The 27,189-nt window shown below is 45.5% G+C and overlaps 2 protein-coding genes across 3 annotated transcripts in view; both read left to right on the top strand.

Moving 5' to 3' along the window:
- The first annotated feature begins 44 nt into the window (after positions 1-44).
- BCL7B (BAF chromatin remodeling complex subunit BCL7B) lies at positions 45-17,989 on the top strand. 2 transcript variants are annotated; one of them, XM_025274610.3, is made up of 7 exons: positions 45-297; positions 3,407-3,482; positions 13,064-13,159; positions 13,379-13,475; positions 15,653-15,823; positions 16,598-16,677; positions 16,923-17,989. In XM_025274610.3, the coding sequence occupies exons 1-7, from the start codon at positions 206-208 to the stop codon at positions 17,013-17,015; spliced, it is 705 nt and encodes a 234-aa protein (XP_025130395.1). In that variant the 5' UTR covers positions 45-205; the 3' UTR covers positions 17,016-17,989. The 2 variants fall into 2 exon arrangements, with proteins under 2 accessions (XP_025130395.1, XP_025130396.1); XM_025274611.3 differs by lacking the exon at positions 13,064-13,159 and having other exon boundaries at positions 56-297.
- A 3,915-nt stretch (positions 17,990-21,904) lies between these two features.
- Positions 21,905-27,189, top strand: part of BAZ1B (bromodomain adjacent to zinc finger domain 1B) — a 57,017-nt gene continuing 51,732 nt past the window's right edge. The window contains exon 1 of the mRNA XM_025275193.3: positions 21,905-22,369. Within this exon, the coding sequence (XP_025130978.1) occupies positions 22,263-22,369 (107 nt within the window). The 5' untranslated portion in view covers positions 21,905-22,262. The remainder of the gene's footprint in view (positions 22,370-27,189) is intronic.

Here is a 27,189-nt window from a genome sequence, read left to right as displayed (position 1 = left end):
GGGGCACCTGGGGCGGAGCGCGCAGGCGCGCTGATGCCTCGAGCCCCAAAGGGAGGGCGGGTGCGCGCACTTCTCGCGCACGCGCGCACGGAGGGGGCGACGGCTGCGGTGACGCTGCTGCGCCGGGCGGGCGGCGGCGCGTGAGGCGCGCGATTCTCGGTGTCTTGGGAGCAGTGCCCCGGCCCCCGCCGTTCCCGCCGCCGCCATGTCGGGCCGGTCGGTCCGGGCCGAGACCCGCAGCCGGGCCAAGGATGACATCAAGAAGGTGATGGCAGCCATCGAGAAAGTGCGGAAATGGTGAGGGGCCAGGCCCAAGGGTGCTGGTGGGGGAGGCCGCCGGCCCAGGTCCAGAGCAGCGGCGAAGTGGCGGGCGGGGTGGGAGCCGACCGGCAGGCGCTTGGGGGAGGGGGGAGCGGAGAAGGCGGGAGGAGGGAGCCGCTCGCGTCGGCGTGAGGTCAGAGGGCGCGCCGGCCGCGACCAATCAGAGGGCTTCCCGGCCCGCGGGCCCGCCCACCGCCCCCCCCCCCCCCCCACCCCACCCCCCACCCCCCGGCAGCGCGGCGCGGGCGGGGATCTGCCGGCTTCCGGCGACGCCGGGTCTGAGGGGTTTGTTTAGCTGCGAGTCCGCGCGGGCGTAGTCTTCGCGCCCGCATGCCTGAGGAACCTTTTGCGTTCTGAACTGTCCCGTGTACTAACTAACAATCTCTGAGGGGTTCCCGTTGGCCATACTGAGCACTCTGCGTATTAAGGAGTCTGGGTTAGGTGAGAACTTTCAGGCAAGCCACCTGCCACGGGGCTAGGGAGTCATTAGAATAAAAATTCCTGTCTTTCTCCTAATATGGGCTCACGCGCGCGAGCTGGATAGGCATTTTCTCTTGGTGACCTGGGAGCTGTTAGAAGAGTCAGGATCTCCCCCTTGTTTGGAAACGGCTCCTGTCATGTTCATTGCAGGCGCAGGTTGACCGCCTGTTTTGTACCAGGAGCTCCAGTGTTTGCGCCAACTTCTTGAGTACTTTTCTCTAGCTGATTGCTACCGATAACTTTTACTTTACTAATAACTTTAAAGCCGGGTAGGTGTTAGCTCTCTCCAGAAAGCCTTCTCCAAGACCTCCTGCCCTTCACCCTCCGCTCCCTTTAGAGTCATTGTTGTTACTCCTTAGTCGCTAAGTAATGTCCTATTCTTTGCGACCCCATATAGCCCGCCAGGCTCCTCTGTCCGTGAGTTTTTCCAGGCAAGAATACTGGAGTAGGTTGCCATTTCCTTATCCAGGGTATCTTCTCAACCCAGGGATCGAACCCGTGTCTCCTGCTTTGGCAGGTGGGTTCTTTACCACTGAGCCACCTGGAAAGCTGAGGGGTCGTCATTACCTTGAACTTTATTCATTTGCATGTTTATTTGTCCATTTTGCTACAGGACCAAGTTCCTCATCTCTAAGGACTTACAAATACTAGTTAAATAGTTAATGATTTTCCTCCTCCGAGTCGGACTGGGCATCCCTTCCTCTTCTGTCCATCTCTCTCCTCACCTGCAGCCAAGGGCAGTTAAGCATCTTCTGTCACCTGGAACTCTGTCTCACCTAGAACTCTGTACTCAACTCCCTGTGATCTGCCTGCCTGCTTCAGGACTGGCCCAGTTCCCTGGTCCATTCATTACTTTGTATTTTTCTCAAGTGTTAATTTTTTAGCACTCTTTTGCTTAGGAAATAATGCTTCATTGATCTCTTCTTGTCCTTAGGATAAAGACCAAAAATGATCCTTCATACCTCACTAGACTGGCTCAAACTGCCCTCTTTCACAAGATGCTGACCATCTTTCAGTTGGAGGCACACCACCTTTCTTTCCACCGGGCAACTTTGCTTTACCCACTCCTTCCACTTGCCTAGTTAGTGCCTGGCTCTGCTCTGCAGTTGCTTCCTCACCAAAACCTTTCAAGAGCCCCAGTCTAAATCAGGTCCTCTCCTATTTGGAGCTTTCCACAGTGGCATTAGGTTGAACCATAAGACCTCTATATTTGCCTTTTTTATCTGCAGAAATGGCAGTTTGATGTGGTTGAATCTAATGATCAGGTTTCTAACTGAAATGAGTTGTGTGCTGTCTGTTTACAGTTGGGATTCAGGCCGGGAGAGTCAGGACTGTGTATCTTGTTCCTGTGTGCCCAGGACCTAGCGGAGGGTCTTGTAGATTCAATACTTGTTGAATAAATGAGGAATAAATGAGTGGCTTGTCCAGGAATTAATTCCAGTTTCTAAGTCTTTAGTTCATTCTTCTTTCTGTTACATCACAGTCTCTATATTTTTGTGATGTCATTTGCTGAATAGCATCATGAATAAGAGCAGTTACTTTTTTTGCTTTTTTGTGCTCACATTGGGACTCAAAACATTCAGAAGTCACACTTCAGGCTCCCCAACTCTGGCCATCCGTAATCTGCACCCTTATTCAAGAATGTTACTTGCCTTTCCTTCCCCAGGTATGTGTGGGGAGGGGAGAACAGCTACTCATTTTTTTTAAGGCCTATCTCAAAAGTACCCTCTTCTGTAAAACGAAATCTTAAAGCCATCTTTCCATGGTGCTTGGCCTTCACCTCTTCCAAAAGCCAGTGTAAGGCCCAGTTCTGTTAGCTGAAAGCATCGTGTCCTGCTCCTTGGTTATTGGAATTGTGTTTCAACCCAGAGTTTCCCTGGTGGCTCAGATGATAAAGAGTCTGCCTGCAATGTGGGAGACACAGGTTTGATCCCTGGGTTGGGAAGATTCCCCTGGAGAAGGAAATGGCAACCCATTCCAGTATTCTTGCTTGGAGAATCCCATGGGTGGAGGAGCCTGGTGGGCTACAGTCCAAGGGGGTCACAAAGAGTCGGACACACTGAGTGACTGATGCACCCAGAGTTTCACGGAGTTTTGCCTTCCATGGAATATCCTGGTCTTTCAGCCTTCTTTCTTGCCGCCTTCACATATTACAATGATTTCTTTACTTATCTTTCATTGCTATGAGTTCCCAAGATAGGGACACTATGTTATATATTCTTTATCCTTATATATCCTATTTTATAATAGGACTTTATAAAATCAGTGGGATTGAATTAGTTTTGGGGAGATGAAGAAGTTATGCAAGATGGATACCTGAGTTTGAAAATGTGCTCATACTCCATACTACTGTAGTCTGTGAGGAAAAAAATGTTTTTGGTACACCATGTGAGCAGAGGTGACAGGCGGAAGGTTTGGGGCTAAAGGAATTCGATAGTGAAGTGTTTCTGGAAAGGGTGATTTTGCCTTGAAAAGTAAAGTATGATTTGACAGTTTATGAAGCATTTAAGGTTGACAACATGATCTGGTGAGAAGTAGAAAAGCACAAGTTCTGATCAGAAAATCTGTTTTATTTGATCGGTTCTGAGAAGTGTCTTTGTTTTAGGGAGAAGAAGTGGGTGACTGTGGGTGACACGTCCCTTAGGATATTTAAGTGGGTTCCTGTGACCGACAGCAAGGAGGTAAGTGTGGAAGAAAATCAAAACAACAAAAAGGTAACGTCTTCTTTCTTTCTTTCTTTCTTTGATTGCTTCTTAGCTGTTATGGGATTTATTTCCCCAGAATTGAGTTGAAAATACTTCAGGGACCTGTCTGTCATTGGTCCATGCAAAGCCTCTCACTTTATTAGATTCCCCCTTCTCCCCGTTATTCCCTTTTCTTAACCCATTCCTCTTTTCCAGGGCTTGACCAACTACACCCCAGGCCTGCTCCCTGTGAGTCCATATAGTTTAATTTGAACACACCTGTGCCCGCTGGTTTCCTTATTTGTGGTGGCTTTTGATTTGTAATGGTAGCATTGAGTAGGCCATAACATCTAATGGCCTGCAAAGCCCAAGATATTTATTATTGGCCTCATCAGAAAAAGTTTGTGGACTCCTGCTGCCCACTGTAGCATATTAGATGTGTTTTGTATGTATATATGCCTTTCTAATTCCCCTTCCATGATTTTGTTTGTACATCTGTATATTCTTGAAAAATACACAGCTTTGTTTCATATTTGTATTTTCAAAACTTTGCATCTATATATAGCATTGTGCTGTAAACCTCTTTTGTCTTTTTGTGTGAAAACTCAAACATGTTTCTGTAATTGTAAATAAAATTATTATCTTTACTCTTGCATTATATTCTCTTATGTGCAGTAACCACATTTATCTATCAATACATTCCCTGAGTGATAAACTCCCAGAGTTCTCCCTCTCTTTTTATTCTAAGATCTGAACTATAAAATGCATACAAAGGTATCTAAAACATAATGTACTATACAGGGAAAAAAATATGAAGCTAATACCCTTGTAAAAACCACCTATGTCAAAAGATAGACGTTGTTAACTTCCCCAGCAGCCTCTGAAACTTCCCCTCATCCCTCTTTATCCCCTCCAGAGGAGATCAGTCTCCTTCTTTTGCTTTTCTTACTACTTCTTTAGTCATGTGTGCTTACACATTTCTTTATATAAACAGCATCACAAATTATCTATTTTTGTGGGTCTGACTTTTTTGCCTAGTGTTAGGTTTGTAGAATCATCCATGTTGTCTTTGGAGCTGTTTGTTCCTTTTCCTTGATGTATGGAGTTCTGTTACAGGACTGTACCATAATTTATTAATATCCATTTTCCCATAGATGGATATTTGGATTGTCTCCAGTTTGGGATAATAGGAGCAAAGCTCCTGTGAACGTTCTTATTTTGTATACGGGTCAACATGTGTGCGAGTTTTCCTAGAATATATTCCTAGGAGTAGAATTGCCAAGTCTTAGGATATGTGTATTTTGACCTATACCAGGAATGCCAAAGTGATTGTACCATTGTATATTCCCAGCAGATACCAGAGTTCTCACGGCTCCAAACCCTCATCAACAGTTGGTGTTGTTGGACTTCATGTATTAAGATAGCTCATTTTGGTTTTGATATGGTGATTAAGGATGTAATTACTGATGAGATGGACAACTTTTTCACCATCCTTTGGGATTTCCTCTTTTAGGCAGTGCCAGTTTAAGTCTGTTTGGTTATGGTCTTTTTCTTGCAACTTGTAGGGATTCTCTGTGTTGTGGACACATATTCTTTATTGATTGAATACTGTCTGTACCTTGTTCCATTCCGTGGCTTGTCTTCACCCTCTGTTTATGCAGGCTTGAGTAGCAGAAGTTTTTTTAATTTTAATGTAGATAAAATAAAGTCCTTTTCTTTATAGTGCTTTTAAATATCTTAAATCTTTTCCTTTTTTGAGGTTACAAAGATATTTTCCCATATAATCTACAAGCTAGTTATTCTGTTCCCATTTATAATATACCTGGAGTTGATTTTTGTGTATTTTGAAGTCAGGGCCCAATTTCATATTTTTCCATGTGGGTATGCATTTGTGCCCCCACTTGAAGAGACTGTTCGTTTCTTCTTGCTCTGTAGAACCACCTTTGCTGTGTTTCAAGTATAGATACGGGTCTGTTTGTGTGTTTTGCTGCCAGCTTTCTTGGGTAGCCTGGTTGACTGTGGTGAACAGCCTTCATCCATTCTCCTTGAGGACTCGTGAGAGGTTTTCTCTGGATTAGATGCCCAGGAGTGAGATTGCTCTGTTGTTGGCTATCCATATATGATTGATTTTTAAAAATATTTATTTATTTAGTTAGTTATTTGGTTGTGCTGGGTCTTAATTGCAGCATGCAGGATCTAGTTCCTGGATCAGGGATTGAAACCAGGGCCTCCTGCATTAGGAGTGTGGATTCTAAGCCACAGGACCACCAGGGAAGTCCCATACGTGATTGTTTTTACTCGATGTGGCCAGATCTCTGTCCTGAATGGCTGCCCTGGATAGTGACCTCCTGTTTCCCACATCCTCACCAACATTTGGTATCATCTAACACCTAATTTTTGGGGTTCCAAAATCACTGCAGATGGTGATTGCGGCCATGAAATCAAAAGATGTTTACTCCTTGGAAGGAAAGTTATGACCAACCTAGATAGCATATCCAAAAGCAGAGACATTACTTTACCAACAAAAGTCCATCTAGTCAAGGCTATGGTTTTTCCAGTGGTCATGTATGGATGTGAGAGTTGGACTGTGAAGAAAGCTGAGCGCCAAAGAACTGATGCTTTTGAACTGTGGTGTTGGAGAAGACTCTTGAGAGTCCCTTGGACTGCAAGGAGATCCAACCAGTCCATTCTGAAGGAGATCAGTCCTGGGTGTTCTTTGGAAGGAATGATGCTAAAGCTGAAACTCCAGTACTTTGGCCACCTCATGCAAAGAGTTGACTCATTGGAAAAGACTCTGATGCTGGGAGGGATTGGGGGCAGGAGGAGAAGGGGACGACAGAGGATGAGATGGCTGGATGGCATCACCAACTCAATGGATGTGAGTCTGAGTGAACTCCGGGAGTTGATGATGGACAGGGAGGCCTGGTGTGCTGCGATTCATGTGGTCGCAAAGAGTAGGACACAACTGAGCAACTGAACTGAACTGAACACCTAATTCCTAAATCCTGTTAGTCTGGTAGATGTAAAGTAGTATCTCTTTGTTTATTCTATATTTTTCTGAACACTAGGGAGATTGATAATTTTATCTCTTCAGATTTCCTTTTTATACATTTAGATTTCCTCTTCTCTGATTTCTTCTTTCTTTTTTTTATGGCTGTGTGGCTTTGTGGGATCTTAGTTCCCCAACCAGGGATTAAACTCAGGCCCTCAGCAGTGAAAGCGTGGAGTCTTACTAACCACTGGACCACCAGGGAATTCCCCTCTGATTTCTTAAATTTTCCTTATTCTTATATTGGACTTCCTGTCTTTACTTTTCTGATTTGCATTGATTCTTTTATGTTATAGATACAGAAAACTCGAATTAGTTTTGTACATGGCAGTTGTCTTTGTCTAACATGTCGCATATGATAACTTTGTCAGTAATAGCCTTTAATTTTTTTCTGTCAAGTTAACTTTTTCCTTCTGATTTTTACTTCCAGGGTGATGTTTCAGAATTATTCTCCATTTCCTGGTTATAGAGGACTTCTGCATCTTCTGCTAGCTTTTTAATTTTAACTTTCATTTTTAGACCTTTAATCCATGTAGGTTTTTTTTTTTTTTTTTAATGGTGAAGATAAGAATCTAATTTTAATTTTCCTTCATGTCATGAGCCACTGCCCCTAATACTGGTCACTCCATAATCTGTCCTTCTCCACTGGTATGTGACGTCATCCCTGTGTGCTGTATTCACATGCTTTTGTTTTTGAGCTTTCCATTTTTTTGTTGTTATATTATGTTTGTGCACTAGATTTATTTACTATGCTTTTAGTGTGGTCTTCATGTTAAGTAGGGTGAGTTTTCTCTCTTGTAGGTTTTTGGAAAGATAGTCTTTACCAGAATGAAAAATTCCCTCCTCTTTTTAGTTTTCTGAGGCTTATTAAAAGTTATGAATAGATAATTTGGACTTAATCCAGCTGCTTTTCCTGTGTTTACTTAAATGTTCATGGGACTTTCGTCCTTTAATCTATTAAAATGATGAATTTCTGATGTTTGAACCATTGCATTCTTAAGACAGATTCTACTGGGACATGCCTTTCTTCTTTTTTTTCTCATAATGTTACATTCAGTTCACAAATAATTGAGGTATTTGCATCTGGTTTGTAAATTGGTCTGTAATTTTCTTTTCTTATGCTATCTTTACCTTGTTTACACCAGCATCCTAAAGCAAATTAGGTAGTTTCCCCTCTTTTGATTTCTAGAACAACTTGCATAAAATGAAGGCCCTACCTTTAGTACGTTCTGGGTCTGGTGGCAGGAGAGGCGTTGATTATCATTACAGTGGCTCTCATGGTGGTTGACGTATTTAGGTTTTCCTTTTTTCTGTACTTATTTTGCTGTTTTGTGTCTTTCCAAAAAACGTTTCCATTTCAAGTAGGGGATTGTGTCTTTAATGGGGGACAGTGCTGAGTCTTCACCCTTACCCACTTCCCCAAGAGTGTTTAGAAATGAGGCAAGGCACTGTTTGGTTGGCCAGCCATGCTAAGCTTTTGGCAACACATGAGTCAGTCCTGTGCAGTGAAGAATTAATCAGCCTGTCCAGAAGGCCAGCAGTACCCCTGCTGACGAACACCGATCAGTTTTCATGTGTACTGCTGTGTAGTCATTTATAATATCCTTTTGTACTTTAAAGTCTCTGTTGGTAATTATTTTGTCTTTTTCACATTTGTTATTTATGTTTTTCCCATGTAACATGGTCCTAAAATCTTTATTAAAAGAATCATCGTGTAATTTTTGTTCATCTTTCTTTCATTTTGCTTTGTTTTCTATTTGATTAATTTTTGCCCTTGTTATTTTCCTTTTTTTGTTTTATTCTGTTTTTTCCACTTCTTGTGTTGAACACTTAGCACTCTTTTTCTTGTTTTTCTTTGCCTTTTTTTTTTTTTTTTTTGCAGTCCATTTCACTTCTGTAGTTATCTCCCACAGATTTGGACATACATGAGTGTCAGGATATCATGATGGTGTCATTTAGCTGTAAGATTTTCATAGGTTTCTCTTTGGTTTCCTCTTTAACTCAAAGGTTATTTAATAGAATGATATTTAGTTTTTAGATATGTGAGGTTTTTGAAAGCTGTCCTTTCAAAATTGGTGCTCTGATTGTATGGAATTGGTAGGGTATTTGTTCTTTGGCATTACTGGGACTTTTTTTGTGATGTGATCTGTAATTGAATTGTGGACAGTTCACTTAAAATTAAAACAGATATATACTCTCGATATGAAATTAAACAATTGAAGGATTTGTTATGTTATCCAAATCTTGGCTGTATCTTTGCTCATCTTTGTATGGTTTGCTCTGTATGTTTCTGAAAAGAGTGTGTGAAATTGTTGGTTTGTTTGCTTCTTCATGGTCTTAAGTGCAGTTCAGTCGCTCAGTCATGTCCGACTCTTTGCGACCCCGTGAACCACAGCACGCCCGGCCTCCCTGTCCATCACCAACTCCCGGAGTCCACCCAAACCCATGTCCATTGAGTCGGTGATGCCATCCAACCATCTCATCCTCAGTCGTCCCCTTTTGCTGCCCTCAATCTTTCCCAGCATCAGGGTCTTTTCAAATGAGTCAGCTCTTTGTATCTTTCATGGTCTATGAGTCAGTTATCCTTTGTACTTTGAAGCTCTATTTTTGATCCATGTATGTTTATGATTCTTACCTCATCTTGACCTGTTCCTCCTTTTACCAGTATGTAATGTCCTTCTTTGTCCCTTTCTCACCTCAAATTCTGTTTTATCTGATACTGCACTTTATATCCCATCTTCTTTTGATTTGTATTTGCCTGGTATGTCTTGTAATACTGTTTTTCCCCGTTTTACATTTTTCTGCTTATTGGGCATATTAGGATTAGGTTTAGCTGTGGGTGAGGGAAAACTCAAAATAGCAGTGGTTTAAAGCAGTTATTTTGTTCTTAGAGAAACAGAAGTATGCAGTCCAGGACTGGTGTGGTAATTTTGTTCTAAGAGTCCCCAGGGACCCAGGTTTCTGGCACCCTCTCTATTCCTTTTCTTTTTTAATTTACTTTTAAGGGAGTAATGGTTTTATTCATTTTACGCTGTTTCTGTTGTGGTAAAATATACATATCATGAAGTTTACCATCTTAACCTCTGCAGCGTGTACAGTTCAGTAGTGTTGAGTGCATTCACCTTGTATAACCCATCTCTGAAACTCTTCGTCTTGCAGAGGTAAAAAACTCTGAACCCATTAAATAATTCCCCATTCCTCTGTTCGTGTTTGACCTTATATTCCAAGTTCGAGCTCCAGTCATCATTCAGCATATTCAAGTTCAAGGCAGTAAGAGAGTGGAAGGAAGGGTTGGCAAATAGTGTTTTCATGAATTTAAGGAGTTTCCCAGAAGTCTCCTTAAGATGTATGTACTAAGTGTTCATAATAACTGTGGCATGTCTAGGCACCAGAAAGGCTGGGAAAGTGTGACCACCTAAAAATTCTATTTTTATGGACAAGGATTTCAGTCATAATACACTTTCCTTTTCTTTTTTTCCTCTTCACCTCATGATGACTAGACAGATTTTCTTCTGCTGATCTGGAAGTTCTACATTCTATTTTTAATCTTTTTATTGGCAACTTCCATCCTAATAAGACTTACACCAATTTTCCATATCAATGTATAAAGCTTATCAAATTCTGTATTTTTCCTCTGAGCCTCTGGTCTCCATCACCCCCCTCCCCCCACCCTTTCATCCCTACCCTGTCCTTTGTTTTGAATGGAATTTCATCTTTTTTTGGCCACACCGTGTGGCTTGTGGGATCTCAGTTCCCTGGCCAGGGACTGAACCCTGGTCAAAGCACTGGGCGCCTGAAATACTAACCACTGGGCCACCAGGGGACTCCCTAAGTGGAATATCCTGTGATGTTGACATCTAGCTTTATTTCTTAACTTTTAGTTTGTTTCATCTCTTTATCCTTTCTTTGTATATTCTGACTTCTTCATCTAGTTTTTGCTCATTAATCTTTTCTTCAGCTCTTATCTATTTCTGCTAATAAACTCATTCACCTAATTTTTACTTTGAACAATTTCATTGCTCATACCAAATATCCTTGGCAGTGGTTCAGAACGACTTTCCCGTGTCATCTTTGTCTTTCTGAGGAGAGTTGCCATGTTTTATTTAAATTCTTCTGTCCTGTTAGTGCACTTTTCCTGGCATAGCTTGCTCTGTTAATTTTTTCGTGGTGTCTGTTTTCCTCCAGTGTCTGGTTAGTTTTCTCTGTGCACTCATCTTTTCCTTTCGACTTTGAGCTGTGTTGGCTAGAAGCATGTAACCGAGGGGAGAATGTGAGCCCAAGCTCCGTGCTTTCTCCTCTAAATAGCTGAGGGGATGGGATTAGCCTCGGGGGTTCAGCCTTTCCCTTTGCCCCTCTCTCATCTTCCGCTGTCTCCCAGGGAGCTCTCTAGTACCAGTCTCCACATGCTGCCTTTATCTGCGAGCAGCCATCCTTGCCAAGTCCATGGAAGCCGGTGGGTGAAAGTTAGAGGGGCTCTGGGGCCACCCTTTGTTTTTCATCTACCCTTGGCTCTGGTGATGCCAATACCATAGAGGCCACAGGTCAGGCTGCTCGATCTCTTGTGCTGACACCCCCTTCCCCATTGCTCAAACGGAAGCCCCTGGCCCTTTCCTATTTCTTTTTTTTTTTTCCACTTGTGCCATATGGGATCTCACTTCCTCAACCAGGGATCAGATTTGCCCCTCCTGCATAGGAAGTGCAGAGTCTTAACCACTGGACCTGGGGGACATCCCCTTTTGCTATTTCAGGTTCTGCTTGTCCAGGACTCAGCTCCCTTTGTCTCTCCGAAGGACTTCTCACAGTGTTTGTATTGGTTTCTGAGCTGGACCCTGAGGTCCATTGGTTTATCTACCTTCCAGTGGTTTGTGGTAGTGTGCCAGCTTCAAAGGTACTAGCATAGACCTGTTAGGTTAGGAAAAATCGAAAATGGTCAAATTGGTAAAGAAGAATACGTGAAGGATGTAAGGGAGTGGGACACTGCTGATGGGAGAATTAACTGGAACAAACTTTCTACAGGTTGATCATATATGTATACTTAAAAAGCTTAATTAACCAGATGTTGGGAATTCTTTCACAATATATACACATATCAAATTACCCCAGGATATACTTTAAATATTGTACAGTTTTATTTGTCAGTTATACCTCAGTAAAGCTGAGAGGGTGTGTGTGTCGGAGCCTTCAGAATATTTACGCCTTTGATCTAGAAGTTTTACCTCTAGACATTTATCCTCAGGACGTAATCGTGATGTGTACAAGGTACATCTGCAGTGTTGAGTATTCCAGTATTGTTCGTGATATTTAAAAATTGCAAGCAAAATGAAGATCTTAGCTGTAAAGAATTAAGTTATTGTGCACCTGTATATTGTACAGCTTTGTTACCCTTTTAAAAGATGGTCTGAAAAACCACTCAGTGGCATAGAAAAATGTTTTTAATATGATGAGTTGGGGTGGGGAGCAAGTTATAAGATTGAATCACGGTCCGTTTCGATACAATTATGTTCGGGCATCTCTGGTTGTGCAGGTGATTTTCATCTCTTTCCCGGTATTTTCAGAATTTCTTACAGTGAATGCATATTTTACGTGAGCACAGAGTCATTGAACTAAGGAGAGATCAGGGAAAAATAACAGTAAGACCAAAAGTTGGCATGGGTGCTGTGACGCTCATACTCCAAATGTATTGCCAGCCTTCTAGTAGAGAGTAGGGAGGCACAGGGTATTTTAAGAGAAATATGTTTATACTTTCTGATCTAGAAGAATTTTTTTTTTTGGTGTGAATTTAGCCAGTAATCCAGGAAAAATAAAAGTTAAGCATTGTAGATTGATTTCTACTGGTACTAAACAAACACAGTCCTAAATGAGGTAAAGCTAAATGTCCACTAGTTGAGTAGTGATTGAGTAAGTATGATACCAGGAATATTATGCAGCCAGTAAAAATCATGTTTAGGTAGCCTCTGTAGTTAAATGGTAAAGTGTAATTGCACTAAAATTATGTTTGCATATAAAACAGAAGGGAAGGACTACATACACATATATGTACAGTTGACTTATTGCCGAGTTACGATTGCGAGTATTCACAAAAACTAAGCTGTGTTACTAGTACAATGCATGTACGATAAAGTGACAAGTATGTGAAGTATGGATTAGTAAGTTTGGGATTGTCCAGATTTGAAATTTCAGCTGTGAGGATGCTCTCATTTGCAAATGCTTGGGTTGGTGATTGCCTTTCATGTGGGCTGGCGTGTTGCAAGCTGGTGCTTACCTTCCACTGTGGTTCCCCCACCCATGTGACTTGCATCCCGCTTGAAGGCAGAGGTGGACATGGGAGGTCACTCCAAGTGGATGGGGTGGGTTGGTCAGGAGTAGAGCTTGGAGGGGCCCCTTGTCCTGTCCCTGCTCACATTGCATATAAAGTGACTCCTTCCTTTGTCCAGTCAAAGGGCTTTTCTTCTTTCACTTTTTACCCCTAGCTGTGCTCCTGAAACGGATCTTTTCTCAAATGAGTATTTTGTAATTCTCACCCATGTAGGGAAGGATCGAGCAGAGCATTCTGATCAGGGCAGAAAGCAGGAGGGTCCCACAGAGAACTCCAGTGGAAGCAGATGTATATAGCTGCCTCTCTCTTGTGAGTCATGAGATTAGCGCTGGAAGGGTCCATTTTACTGATAGAGCCACTGAGGCCCGGGGACACCTTGTCCAGATCCTGTTATTCCTCGGGTCTTAAAACCCCCGTTGTTCCTCATGTTCCTAATCCAGACCTCTGTGGTGTCTCAGCACCTTCTTTCTCTCTTTCTGTGAGTCTTCTGCTTGGCTCTGTCATATTCCTCTTTTTTTCCTTTTCTAGAAAGAAAAGTCAAAATCGAACAGTTCCGCAGCCCGGGAACCTAATGGCTTTCCCTCTGATGCCTCAGCCAATTCCTCTCTCCTTCTTGAATTCCAGGGTGAGTTGCATCCTCATGTCTTTCTTGCAGGAAAATGAACATTTAGATGACCCATCAGTAATCCGAAGACTAGCCTGTGTGTCATTTCAGTGCCCACGGTTTTGCTGGTGTCTTGGCTGGGCACCTGACAGAAGTCTTTGCGTTTCGACTTCACAGTAACCCTGCAGGACAGACGAGTCTCCTCACTTTCCAGTTAAGGAACCTGAGGCTCAGGGAGGCGAGGTGCCACATCTAAAGTTAGTCACTCGTAAGTGAGGACCGGTGGTAGGTCCTGGTTTTCTGGATCAGAAGCTCTGTTCTTTAGACTGTGCATTTGATGAGAGCGCTTCAGAGGGGCGCCTCCCCCTTCCACCCCCAGGCTGGGGCGTCTGTCTGTCTGTCTACAGTTAGGCCAAGCTCCGCCTCCTAAGCCAGTCTTCGGTAGACGTCCGGCCTGAGTCAGCACCGCGCTGAGAGCGCAACCTTTTCTACCTGTGTGGCAGTTCCTGCTTATGAACACTATCACTGCAGCGCCTCCTTTTTACATTTGCATCGGCCTGGGTTATAAACCAGGCAGTTACCACCATCCCGATTTAAGAAAACTGATACTTGGAGGAGAAAAGTATCTACCTAAGCTGAGGAGTGACAGAACTCTATTATTTTGTGTAATAAAATGCTACTTCCATTTTAGTGTAGAAGATAGTGGTCATTGCAGGATGAAGACTAGAAAAGGCTTACAGTTTTCTCTTTGGAGCTAGACTGGGAACAGCCAGGTATCCCCTCCTTCCCTCTGCCCTAACCGCCCCTACCCCACGGTTGGCGTGGTACAGAAGAGACTACAGGGGGACAGTCCTCTAGCTGCGTGAGCTGTCCCCGCAGCATAAAGCTCCGGGAGACACGGGAGGCTCCGCTTCTTCAGCCTGGCCACCGTCTCACCCTTTTCACGCCCTGAACGTTTAGTGCACTCCTGCCAGGTGCCAGGTCCTGTGTACTGTGCTGGAGGCTCAAGGACCCGTGAGCCACAGAGCCTGCCTGCACCGGGTGTAACGGAGGGAGACCAGTGTGTAACATAGTAAATGCAGGTGTGCACAGCAAGCGGCGGGAGCCTGAGAGGGGGTGGTCGTGCCCACCCAAGGGAGCCTGGGACCCAGGGCTCTGCAGAGGAGAGGATGCCTGAGCTGCTGGTTGGCAGGCATCGGGGCTTTTCAGGAAGATGGGAAGGAGCACGTCATACCAGACACGGTGCTGGTGGCTGCTCTTAGGTTTGGGTCCGACCTGGCTGGAGCCAAGGGTACGTAGGGAGAATGGCAGGCAGTGAGCCTGGAGATTCGAGAGCAGTGTTTAGGATGTGATAGGGCCCTCTAGTGGGCAGCAGGAACCACAGAAGGGTTTAGAAGGTTCACCCTGGCAGTGGTGTGAGGTCTGCGGCGGGGAGGCTGAGACCCAAGGGAGGGCAGCTGGATGGCTGTTGCCAGAGGCCAGGCCTGAGCTGAGGCAGTGGGGAGGAAGGGGTGGACACACGTGGCATCAGAGCAGTAGGACAGGTCCGATTTGGTGACTGGCTGCTGGAGGTGGGGGAGAGGAAGGAATTGTTGAGTCAGTTTTTAAGTTAGGTGGTGACTTTAAGCCTTCAACACCGCTTCCCAGGTGGGATCCAGTGGTCCATGAGGCAGTGAGGCAGAGCCTGGGCAGGTGCAAGGCCTGAGCTGACCACCTCCAGACCCTGTCACCCTCCTTCAGATAGTTGAGAATGGCAGACAGACTGTCATTTTCTACACCTCTTGTGAGAAAGGTTCAGAGGCAGAGCCACGTCCCTCCATTCACTGGATTGTGAGAAAATACCAGGTCCCAGCTATAATTAGTGGATACTAAAGAAGGGACTCATATGCGTATATTAACTTCCCTGACATAAATGTTGCATAAACTTAAAGATTCTGGCTGCATCCGGTGGTGCTTAGAATATATGTCATAAAATAACATGTACTTAAATTGGTCAATTTAGATTCTCTTGGTAATTTGCGATGTGCAGAAGCCCTGGGAATGTCTGCCCTTGGTTCAGGGGCTGTTTGCAGCTGTGATCAGTATGTGCCCAGCTGTGTCCACGCTGTCTGCAGCGACCCCAGGCCCTTGGCTCTGTACTGAGTCCCCCTCGAGCGTGACCGGCCTCAGCCATTGCCTTTGTCATGTTTAATTTTCAGATGAAAACAGCAACCAGAGTTCTGTGTCTGATGTCTATCAGCTCAAGGTGGACAGCAGCACCAACTCGAGCCCCAGCCCCCAGCAGAGCGAGTCCCTGAGCCCTGCGCACACCTCTGACTTCCGCACAGACGACTCCCAGCCCCCGACGCTGGGCCAAGAGATCCTTGAGGGTGAGTCTTCCCTGGCCCAGGATGTGTGTCTTGGAGGGGCCGTGCTCTTGCTTTTGATCTTCTTAAGAGTCACTGGTTAGAGACGGTGCCTCAGAGCTGGCAGCTTCAAGCCGTTTGTCCGTTGTTTGAGGCTCTTTTGGGAAATGGTTGTATTTCCCCTTTCACAGAATGATGGAAAGAAAGAGCAACACAATTGAGTGCCAGGCTCTCCGCAAGGAAGGCACTTTTCATATTTGAGGCCTGGTATGAGTCTCGGGTTTCCCTGGTGGCTCAGCAGTAAAGAATCTGCCTGCAGTGCAAGAGATCCGGGTTCGATCCCTAGGTTGGGAAGATCCCCTAGAGAAGGAAATGGCAATCCACTCCAGTATTCTTGCTGGGAAATGCCACAGAGGAGCCTGGCGGGCTACAGTCCATGGGGTCACAAAAGATTTGGACACAACTTAGTGACTAAAACAGCAAACATGATTCTCCTTTCAAAAACCTCATGGAATAGCAACTGTTGTCTCCGTTTATCCATGAGGAAGTTGTTTTAAAAAGTTCAGTTGCTTGGCCATGATCCCACAGCTGGTGGAACTGCCTGATTTGTTTCATTCCTTCTGACTTCGGAGTTAGTGCCCTTTGTACTGGATTCTGCAAATTTCTTCTTAGAACTTATGTTGATTCTATAACCAGTGGATACCCCTTCACCAAGGCGCCTCTCAGGAACACTCCCCCAGCCTGGGGGGGGTCTCCCGTCCCATCAGGCCCTGCGTTACACTGAACTTGCTTTTTCAGAGCCCTCCCTGCCTGCCTCAGAAGTTGCTGATGAACCTCCGACCCTCACGAAGGAAGAACCAGTTCCTCTAGAGACACAGGTAAGGAGGTGCTTTGGGTTTCCTAGTTTCTAAGGAAAATATCAGGGCTCTGTTGATGTTCACTGGCTCTCTAACATGGGAGGGATGTAGTGGGGGTTGGGAGGCAGCGAGGGATGCTGGTTAGAAGGTTAGGAGGTAGGGAAGAGGTCCTGTGATCTGTGAGACAGTCGGGGTTGTGATTAGGGTGGAAGGGGAGGTCTGCTTCAGAGGGATGCCTTGTCATTCCATGCTCTGGCTGCATCTAGATTGCTGAGGAAGAGGAAGACTCAAGTGCCCCTCCCCTGAAACGCTTCTGTATGGACCAGCCTGCAGTGCCGCAGACAGCATCGGAAAGCTAGCACCACCCTGGCGCCCTTCACCTCCAGGCCCCATGCCTCTATTTATTGCATTCTGGTTCTGGCTGTGCTGTGTTGCTGGGGTAAGGGCGAGCACTGGGGTCCAGAGCCTGCACCTCAGAGCCTTCTGGGCTGGAAGGCGGACGTGGGACCTGGGGTCGTAGCATCATCTTCCCGTCCCTGGCACCTGTGTCTGCCTGGTCCTGAGAAGAGGAGCATTCCTGTCCTCTTTGCACCCCAAGGAGGCTGGCGCCTCAGCCGCTCCAGGATCATCTGTCACCTCCAGTAGCAGTCTCTGCTCCACAGCCTCTGGACTGAGCTGCTGGTGCTTCTGCAAGAGGAAAGAGAGGGGGAAGGCACCCTCCAGAGAAGAGCATGCCGAGGGCTTACTTGAACTTGAACGGAGACTGTAGATTCATGGACTTGCCCACAGGGCTAGGGACCCTGTAGGCTGCTGTTGGAGAATGCCTGAGTGGACTCTGGAGGGAAGGGAAGGGCTTAACTCCACACGACGGCAGAAAAGTCCCACCTAGACTTCATGCTATCCTGGCACTTGGACCCATTCCTGAGGCTGTCCTGCCTCTCGTGGGCTCTCTGGCTGCTGACAGTCCTTTGTCCCCCCACTGTAGCCACCCTCTTCCCCCAACACACACAAACACGCACATACTCGCAGCCGTTTCCACCTGGACATTTCATTCCAGTATCCCCCTGCCTCCTGCCATGGTCCCCAGCTCTCCTGCCGCAGACTCTGCCCCAGCGAGAATTTGAGGTTCTGACAGTACTCATCCCCACAGTACTCCTTCAGCCCAGACTTTCTAGAAAGTTCCCTTTTCTTTGAAATCTGCATGTTTCATCGAACTTTGTGATTTTATTTTTTGTTTCAAAAAAGTTTAAGAAAATGGAAATGGACAACGGTGAGTGAAGACATATTTTAGCACTGAATAGAATATTTTTAAAATTAAACTATTTGAAATATGTCTTGTTGGCAGCTGAGTGTGTCATTCTTGAGGGTTGTGGGGGCAGGGGCTGGCGGCGATGGTGGCTGAGTGCTTGTGAAGTCACTGTGGGCTGGGCCCTGCCAATTGTCTTGATTCCCACAGAGTGACTTCAGTGAAAATGATTTGGAGACTCTGTTTGAGGTTGTCACGTCCTTGGAGTTATACTTCTGCCCCGGTATACGCAGAATACAAGCCTGTGTACATGGGATGTGTTTCCCACAGCTCCAGGTCCTTAGGTGGCTGACTCTTTTAAGTTTTTCTTTTAATTTTTTATTATGGTAAAATACACAACCATAAAATTTACCATTTTAACCATTTTAAAGAACAGTTCAGTGGCACCAAGTGCATTCACAGCAATGCACAATCATTACCACTATACAGCTCCAAATGTTTTCATTGCCTCAAGCAGAAACCCGTAAGCCTTCACTTCCCACTTGCCCTTCCCCCAAGGTGATGGAGGGAAGGGAAATAATAAAAGACAGTGGATTTGGGATGTTCCGAGGTTTAGGAACCAACAGGACAGGCTGGAAAAGACCAGCCAGAAGCTGAAACTGTAGGGACTTCCCTTGCCATCCAGTTGTTAGGATTCCAGACTTCTGCTACAGGGGACATAGGTTTGATCCCAGGTCAGGGAACTATATCCTCTTAAGTTGTATCCCACAATGAAAAAAAGTGACAGAAGCTGAAACTGCCTAATAAGGGTTTAGGTCTGTATCAGTGAAAGACGAGTGTTAAACTGGAGTCAGAAATGGAGGACAACTGCCAAGCAACAGTCACATTAAAGCTTATTATTTTCTGTTCTAAAATGAAAATATCACTATAGAAAAACATACTGGAAAAATACATGAAAACATAATGAAAGAAAAAAAAAACCCACCACCCATAACTCCCATCTCTGCAAGGTAAGCACTGTTCTTTATTTGGAGAGCCACTTCTCAGCTCCTTTTCGTGTAGCTGCAGCTGACATTCTCTATTCATAAAGCCCCACCTCTAGTTTCCACTTCTGGCAGGATTTCCAGCTGTTCTTGATGGCTCTCCAGGGTACCTCCAGTTCTTGGGGCTGAGCCTGAGCCCATCCTTGAGTCTCCCATTTTAGATCTCTGCTTTACCAACACCAGGGCTGGGTTCGGTCCGCAGCGGCCACAAGCACTGGAATGATTTTGGTGCCCATTCTGATGTGCAACTGGGTGCGTTTTGGAAATACCAAAAATGGCCCCCCGTTTTTTTCCCCCCAATGTTTTTGGAGTTTTCACTCTGTAGTCTGCCATTAGGTGTCTAGTCCTGCAAGCATCCATCCTGTTAGTCATCTTGTCTGTGCCTCTCAAGTCCGGCCACTTGTCTTCACTGACCTTGCTGACCATTTGCCCCATCACCGCTCCTGCCATTCCCTTCCACGTGGTCACTCCCATTCAACCCTCACATGCTGTGGCAGAACGAGAACTTGCTTTTGCCATTCTCTTCTCTTGATACTATCTGCCTGGAGATCCCTGTGTTTAGGCCCTGAATTTACCACGTCTGCTCTGCTGCTTCTGCCTAGGATGTCCATCCCTCTTTTCTCTCTGCCTAGCGAGCTGCAACTTCTCTTCACAATCAGCTCAAATGCCATGGCCTCTGAGGTTTCTCCTAATCCTCTTAGAAGAAATGGCTACTGAAGGGAGATAAGTTCTCTTCACTGCTAGATGGCCTGAAGGGGCTTCAAAGAGCTGACGTCTGACTTAGATCAATGGGGGGGAAAATGTTGCCTGCCACATCAGTAAACAAAGATGTTGCAGGCATCAAGCCATCACCTTACAGCGGCCGAAGGAAGGGAACTTAGGATAGAAACAGGATGCCTGCCATCTAGGTCCGCTCTCAACACCCCTCCCCAGAAACTCAGGATGAAAAAGCACAGGATACTGGCCCCAGATAGCGGAGGTGCATATCAAAGGAAAGATTTCAATGAGCTGTAACTTTTGCATCTTCCCATCCATAGGAAAGCACTAAATTCCTCAACTTGAGATGCTTGGTTTTCTTTTAATTAACAGTAATCTTTCTTGACTTCCCTGGTGGTCCAGTGGCTAAGACTCTTCGCTCCCAAAGCAGGGGGCCTGTGTTTGATCCCTGATCAGGGAACTAGGTTCCACATGTTTCAACTAAGAATTTGCAGGCCACAACTAAAGAGCCTGCATGTGGCATCTAAGACCTAGCACAGCCAAATAAATATTTTAAAAAAACAAACAAAAATCCCAGTAATCTCTCCATGTTCTGACTACCTGGCTTTGGTTGCAAAAACTCCTATGTATCCTGGCTCCTCCCTTACCTCTTCCGAGCAGTCTCTCAGACTGTCTGAGATGCTGCTGCCTGGGCTTAAGTCCTTGGTTTTGTCTGCCAAATAAAACATAATTCACAACTTTTAGGTTGTGCATTTTTCAGTAGAAAAATGAGAATTTACCTTTTACTGGCAATGATCCTTCTCACTTTAAGGTGAGAAGAAAAGAGAAAAAGGTCTGGCATTGGCATGTTGCCATTCAGGGACACATAGCAGTCTATCCCTGTCTAGGCTGGAAAGACATGTTCTTGGGCCACTGCAGACTTTTGAACCAAGGTAGTAAACAAGAAGATTCTTGAGAGTCCCTTGGACTTCAAGATCAAACCCGATTTGAATATTCATTGGAAGGACTGATGCTGAAGCTATAATACTTCGGCCCTCTGATGGGAAGAGCTAACTCACGGGAAAAGACCCTAATGCTGGGAAAGATTTAAGGGCAGGAGGAGAAGGGGGTGACAGAGGATGAGATGATTAGGTAGCATCACCGACTCAATAGACATGAATCTGAGCAAACTCTGGAAGATAGTGAAGGACAGGGGAGCCTGGTGTGCTGCAATCCAGGGGGTCACAGAGTCTGATACAATTTAGCGATTGAACAACAAATAATTTAATAGGCATGAATGATTAAAATGTGTGTTTCTGACTGTACTGGATGGGCAAACAAATTTTGAGTGACTGTGGTCTACTTAGAGTAGCTCAAACGTTCTCACTCTCCAGGCACGGTTATTTGTTTTCCTACTACACCCTATGAATAGCATTCATCACATAGAACGGTGATTATCTCTTATTTTTTTCAGAGCAGTAGTATCTGTCTTATTTTCTTCCCCTATTGCACCCCACGTAGGGCCCTGAACATTTTAGGTGCTAAAAAAGACTATATGAGTGAATGAATTTATCTTTAATAGACATGTCCTTTAATATATTTTTCCAACGAAGCTTCTATATTATCCTTTCCAGCAAACTCCTAGAAGCAAGCATTATACTAAATACCCTACTCTCGTCTAGAAGTTAACTTTAGGGGGACCCAACCTGAACCCCAAGTAACCTCTCAACAGAACCTATGCCGATAAAGTCTCCGGGTTACTTCCCGCCAACCCGTCCTTCCGTCAGCCCCACCCGCGCATCTCCGGGCGTGGCCGAGCGCGGTGTCTTTAAGAAGGGGGCGGAGCCCGAGTGGAAAGACAAAGCCCCTGGCCGCGCGCTCCCCCTCCCCCCTCCGGCGCACCACACGGACAGTGGTGCCCGGATGTCGGTGTCGCCTTCGGTGACAGATGGCGCAGAGTCAGTACATGTTAGAGGGCTTTTCTGGCCTGACCTCTCTGAATTCCCGGCCTTTCGGTTCCCCGTTTTTCCCCACTTTCAACTCCGCCGCCGGAGGCCCGCGCGTCTGTCACTGGCGCTTACATAACGTGACCTTTCACCTCTTCATACTGCCCTCTAGTGAGCTGCAACCCAACTAGGCGGCCCGGGAAGGGGGCGGGACCCAACCGCAGAGCGGCAGCTCCTCTGAGCCAATAGATTCTGGGTGCTGACCAGTTCTCCGCCTATTGGAGCATTCGCCACCGGCGCCACAGGGGAGCAAGTTAGTGTGCGCGCTGGCCGGGCGGGGGGGTGGAGGGGAATCTCCCGCCATTTTTCAATAATTTCCTCCGGTGCAGCTGAGGACGAGTCGTGACTGCCGAACGCGGGGACCCGTAGAGAAGGTTGGCCGGAGGCTTCGGGACGGCGCGGAAGTGTGTGAAGGAGTTCTGTGCCCGTGGGTCCCGTTCCATGGCTCTAGCGCGGCGGCGCCAGCAGTGAGGGAACCGAGTTCGCGCCGCCCTCTCACCCCTCCCCTCCCCCACCCCACCCCCGGGAGCCAGGCGCTCGCTCCGGGCCGCTGGGCCTAGTGTTGCGCCGCGGGTCCACTGAGGAGCCGCCGCCTTCCCGGCTGCCGCCGCCGCGATGGCGCCGCTCCTGGGCCGCAAGCCCTTCCCCCTGGTGAAGCCGCTTCCCGGCGAAGAGCCGCTCTTCACGATCGCGCACACTCAGGAGGCCTTCCGCACCCGGGAGTATCCTTTTCCAGCAGCGCCGGCCAGGCCGCCCGCGGGGTGGGGTGGGGCGAGGTGGGCCGCGCAGCCCCGCGCCGGTGGCAGCTGTCAGCCAGCGCGGCGCCGGCGGGCCTGCACCCGGAGCCGGAGCCCCGGGCCCGCCGATCCGGGAGTGGGGGGTGGGGGTGGGGGTGGGGGGGGTGCGCGGGCTGGCCGGCCGGCCGGCCGGGCTCAGGCCGCCTCCGAGCCTTGCGCCCTCCATCCTTCCCCCGGCTCCGCACTTTGTCCCCGGGCCTCGTTATGGAGGAGCGACCCTCCATCGCACTCCCGGCGGGGGTTGGCGTTCGGCCCTAAGTACCGGGGATGAATGGGGTTTCCTTTGCTGCTGCTTTTTTCTTTTAAAATTAAACCTTCCACTTAAGTTTTGGAAATCGTACTTGCGCGGCCTCGTGATCCGGGTTGTAGAAGGAGCGATTGGGTTCTCCCCCCCGCCCCAATCTCTGCGGGGACATTTGTGTTTTGCTCCTTCCGAGTGGACTGGAGGCTGATGAACTGACGGGATCAAAATCAAGAATGAATTTCCAGACTTAGAGGAAAGACAGTAAAAAAGTTACCTTGGAGGAGCCGATGCCTTCTATCCCTGGACTTGCACAGATTTGGAATTCTGACGGTGTGCAATATCGGTATTTATCTTTAAACAGCGTTTTTCAAAGACACGCTTGCAGTTTTAATGTTGTATTGTAGGAACACGAGGCTCATGTTTTAAATGAGAGGCATCCTAATCATTGCTTAAGGTTTCTTGCTGTCAAGCTTATTGTCAACTCTCTTAGCTAAACTTGTACCACTCTTTTTTTATGGATGCCAGATGCATCCTTTTTGAATCTTAACCGTAAAAAAGGTTTTTAAATCGAGCATCCTTTAGTGTACAGAAAGCTTAAAGAGTGAAGGCTACTGTTAGCCTTATCACTGCTTTCCCTTTGAAAGGACTTGATTTCTCAGCAGTGTCTGTTTGCTTCCGTGTAGAAGGAAGTGCGAGTGTGAGCCATATCATTTGATGATATTTCTCTTTGATCCTCCCTTGAATGTAGTGCTTTATGGGATTGTTTTCAGTGCAGTTTGAGGATATTAGGTGCAGGAAGGGACTTGGAAAATGAGTCCGTGCTGTAGGAAGACTCTCGAAGAAATGCAGCCAGAGTACCTCAGAGCGAAACTAGATGCTGGAGATGGTGGGGTTCCCCTGCCTGGGTATGCCTGGTAGGCCCAGACAGTTGAGATCACATGCTTGTAAATGGTAAGAGTCAGGAGGAGAATCCAGTGCTCTTGGTACCTCATGCCTGAAAGTAGATCACAAAAGGAACATGGAATGCTATTCCTTCGCTTTTAATAATGTTAATCCACTGTTTATTCCAGCTGGTAGCACAAGATGTGTGTGTGTGTGTGCCCTCAGTGGCTCAGTCGTGTCCGACTCTTTGCGACCCCATGGACTGTAGCCCGCCTGACTCCTCTGTCCATGGGATTTCCCGAGCCAGAATACTGGCATGGGTTGCCATTTCCTTCGTTAAGGGATCTTCCCCACCCAGGGTTCGAACTCCCGTCTCTTGGTGTCTTCTGCATTGGTGAGTGTGCTCTTTACCACTGAGCCACCTGGGAAGCCTGTGGTATAAGTTACGGTGTGTTTAAGGGAGAGGTTGAAGTGGTAATATGGTTCTTCTTGTCCTATTAGGGCTTTGGGAGGATTGTTTTGGAGAAGTGCTCCAGCTCTCCCAAACACAGCATTATTCTAAAATTGCCCTTTTTTTTTTTTTTTTAATAACATTCCAAAACATCAGTGAAGTAAAAAATTACTTGTGGAAATATACTATATCCTTTTCACATGTCTTTTGAGAAGTTGATAGTTATTCACACAAATATTACTGGATGTTGATTTTCACGTCTGGTTCTAGTGAAGTATAAGAAACTGCAATAGGGAGGAGACACATTCTGAGTCTAATAGGAACTGAGCTCTGTTTAAAAAAAAATGGCTGTAGATAGCTAACTTAGAACTGGCAGCCTAGGTTTCTTCATATCACTTACTGAAATTGTTGAACTATAATGGTATATATGAAGTGTTTCTTTTAATGATGACAGTTGAACACTGATACATTGATACGTGTAACTTGTAAAGTGTTGTGTATTTAATAAAAATTCTTCATCTTTAAAATCTCCCCTACCAGTTTTTAGGACTCTTTTAACAAAGGAGTTCATAAATTGTGTTAACCTGTTGGGGAGAAGTTGCTCCCTTGGGAATGTCTACAAGTGGAAGCACTTTGAGGATGGTTTGTAAACTATTGTACTGTGTGGTTGGCTGGTTGGCATATATTTTTATTAGGCTATTAGTGATTTCATAGAGGAGAACGAGTATGTGGTTGGGTAACTGCTGCATTTGAAGTGTTGGTTTTTTCCGTTTTAAGTTTATAGTTACAATTATGTTTTTAATAGGATTTCATACTTTAATTTTCTCCTAATTCCTCCCTTTGGATTGCATGTATGTTCTGTAGCAAATTTGTATGGTATTTTATTGACTTAAAGCTATGAGCATTGTGTTCTTGAAGGCATTGTTGTATGTCTTCATTAAACTTACAGGGATAATTGTGAATGATGCACACATATTTAATGACTGGGTTGTATATTGATGATTATTGTACTGTACCTTTAAATCTGTGGCACATTGCTTCCCAGGAGAGTACTACTACAGGCAAGCGCCTACATCTTACCTGGAAAAGTTAACTTATCAGAATCGCTTCTTGATCTGATTGTTTGACAGTAGAAGTCTGCATTGACTATGTTTAAGTCAAGATGGATTTTAGGGAGGAACTGAACCTGGAGGCAGCCTGCTGTAGATTTTTTTTTTTTTTTTTTTTTGTATTGCTTTGACTACCCTAGTTTCTAAAGCCTAGAAACTAATTCATAACCTTAGTAGCATCAGTATGAGAAGTTTTAGATGGTATAATAAGGAGAAGCTGTTAGAATATACAGTTATTCTGGCTCTAGGTAAGAATAACTTAATTTGCCAAGAAAAACATGACAAGCATTTTAAGAGCTGGGGTTAAGTAGTAGTTGCAAGACAGGATTTTATTGGACAGTTGGAATACTGAACTCGTATGTTGATTTTCATAATTTAATTTCTTTAACAAGTTATTACCAGATTAGAGTTATTTTTAACTTAATGACAGGCTGGTCCAAAGAGAGAAAACAGGCTTAAAAAGCGAACCTTGCGTTGCTGCTTTGTCTTCTCACTTAGAACTCCTAGGGTTATAGTTATACTTATTTAACCTCCATACTTTTCTGGGCCGCTTCCTTTCAGGCTATCAAGTACTTTGTTGAAAGAAACCATACTTAAAAGGCTAAAGAGAACAAAGAAGCAGCATATGGTGGTAAGGAGGTACCTCTTAAACTCTTGAAAAGGGAGATACATAATGAGTTAGTCTAGGATTTGAAAATATCTTATCATTTATAGCGTACACAACCTTTGGAGAATTGCTTTGACATTTTGTCTGCAATTATAAGTACAGCAGTCACTGGAACATAAAAACTTCAATTGGCATTTGCCCTGAGGGGTTATTTGAGAGTGAGTGACTTATTTTGGTAACCTAAAATCTGAAATAGGATTCAGAGGCAGCTGACTCAATATCCTTCTGATAGGCTTTTTTTTTCCCCGCCTTTTTTTTTTTTTAAACATAAGTCAAATGAATAACTAGAAAAGAGTTATATAAACTTAAAAGTACCTCATGATAGGGGTTGTTGTAGAAATTTCAGTTTTAAACTTTTAAAATTAATCTAATTTGAATAACTAGTCAATTAAAAATTGTGTTGTCAGAGGAACTTCATTCCTAGATAATAAGCATTAGGATTGTACTGCTGTCCTATGGGGAGAAGGCAATGGCAACCCACTCCAGTACTCTTGCCTGGAAAATCCCATGGAGGAGCCTGGTGGGCTGCAGACCATGGGGTCGCTAAGAGTCAGACACAACTGAGCAACTTCACTTTCACTTTTCACTTTCATGCATTGGAGAAGGAAATGGCAACCCACTCCAGTGTTCTTGCCTGGAGAATCCCAGGGACGGGGGAGCCTGGTGGGCTATTGTCTATGGTATCACACAGAGTCAGACACAACTGAAGCGACTTGGCAGCTGTCCAGTGTGATGTGGTGGTGGTGGTGTTTGGTCGCTAAGTCGTGTCCGACTCTTGACCCCATGGACTGTAGCCCGCCAGACTCCTCTGTCCACAGGATTCTCCAGGCAGGAATACTGGTGTGGGTTGCCATTTCCTTCTCCAGGGGATTCCTGACCCGGGAATTGAACCTGGGTCTCCTGCATTGTAGGCACGTTCTTTACCAACTGACCTACAAGGGAAGCCCCAATGTGATGTGAGCCACATGTAATTAAATTTTTTCTAGTGGCCACATTTGAAAAAAAGGAAAATGGGTGAAAAAAAGGAAAGAGACGTTTTTCTTATTTTCCAAGATTCAGGCTGAAGGAGCGGTCCCTTATCTGCAGCATCTTTTTCTGGTGGCAGAAAAAACAACAGGAAACTGATGGGTTTTTAAGCTTCTTCCTGGAGGTGGCCTCTGTTCCATCTATTTGTCAAAGCAAGTCATGTGGTCAGACCCAAGGTGGTGATGGCGGGGTGATGTACTTTCCTCTTCCCAGGAGGCGTTTCAAGCCACGTGGTAGTGGGTGGAGATGTATTGATAGAATCCTCTTATGAATTGGAGTGAATATTTGGAAAGAATAGTACTGTCTGCCACATTTTAGGGTTAAGGAAATGTTTCCTGGGGAAAGTTATTTTTAAGTTGAGATCTA

The sequence above is a fragment of the Bubalus bubalis genome, chromosome 24 (genome assembly GCF_019923935.1).
Source record: "Bubalus bubalis isolate 160015118507 breed Murrah chromosome 24, NDDB_SH_1, whole genome shotgun sequence".
NCBI lineage: Eukaryota > Metazoa > Chordata > Mammalia > Artiodactyla > Bovidae > Bubalus > Bubalus bubalis.
This window is presented reverse-complemented; position numbering and strand designations above follow the sequence as displayed.

Coding starts and splice junctions, on each gene's coding strand:
- BCL7B (XM_025274610.3), top strand. CDS start 206: ATGTCGGGCCGGTCGGTCCGGGCCGAGACCCGCAGCCGGGCCAAGGAT. Junction 298..3,406: donor ATCGAGAAAGTGCGGAAATG/GTGAGGGGCCAG, acceptor TCTTTGTTTTAG/GGAGAAGAAGTGGGTGACTG. Junction 13,476..15,652: donor TCTCCTTCTTGAATTCCAGG/GTGAGTTGCATC, acceptor TTTAATTTTCAG/ATGAAAACAGCAACCAGAGT.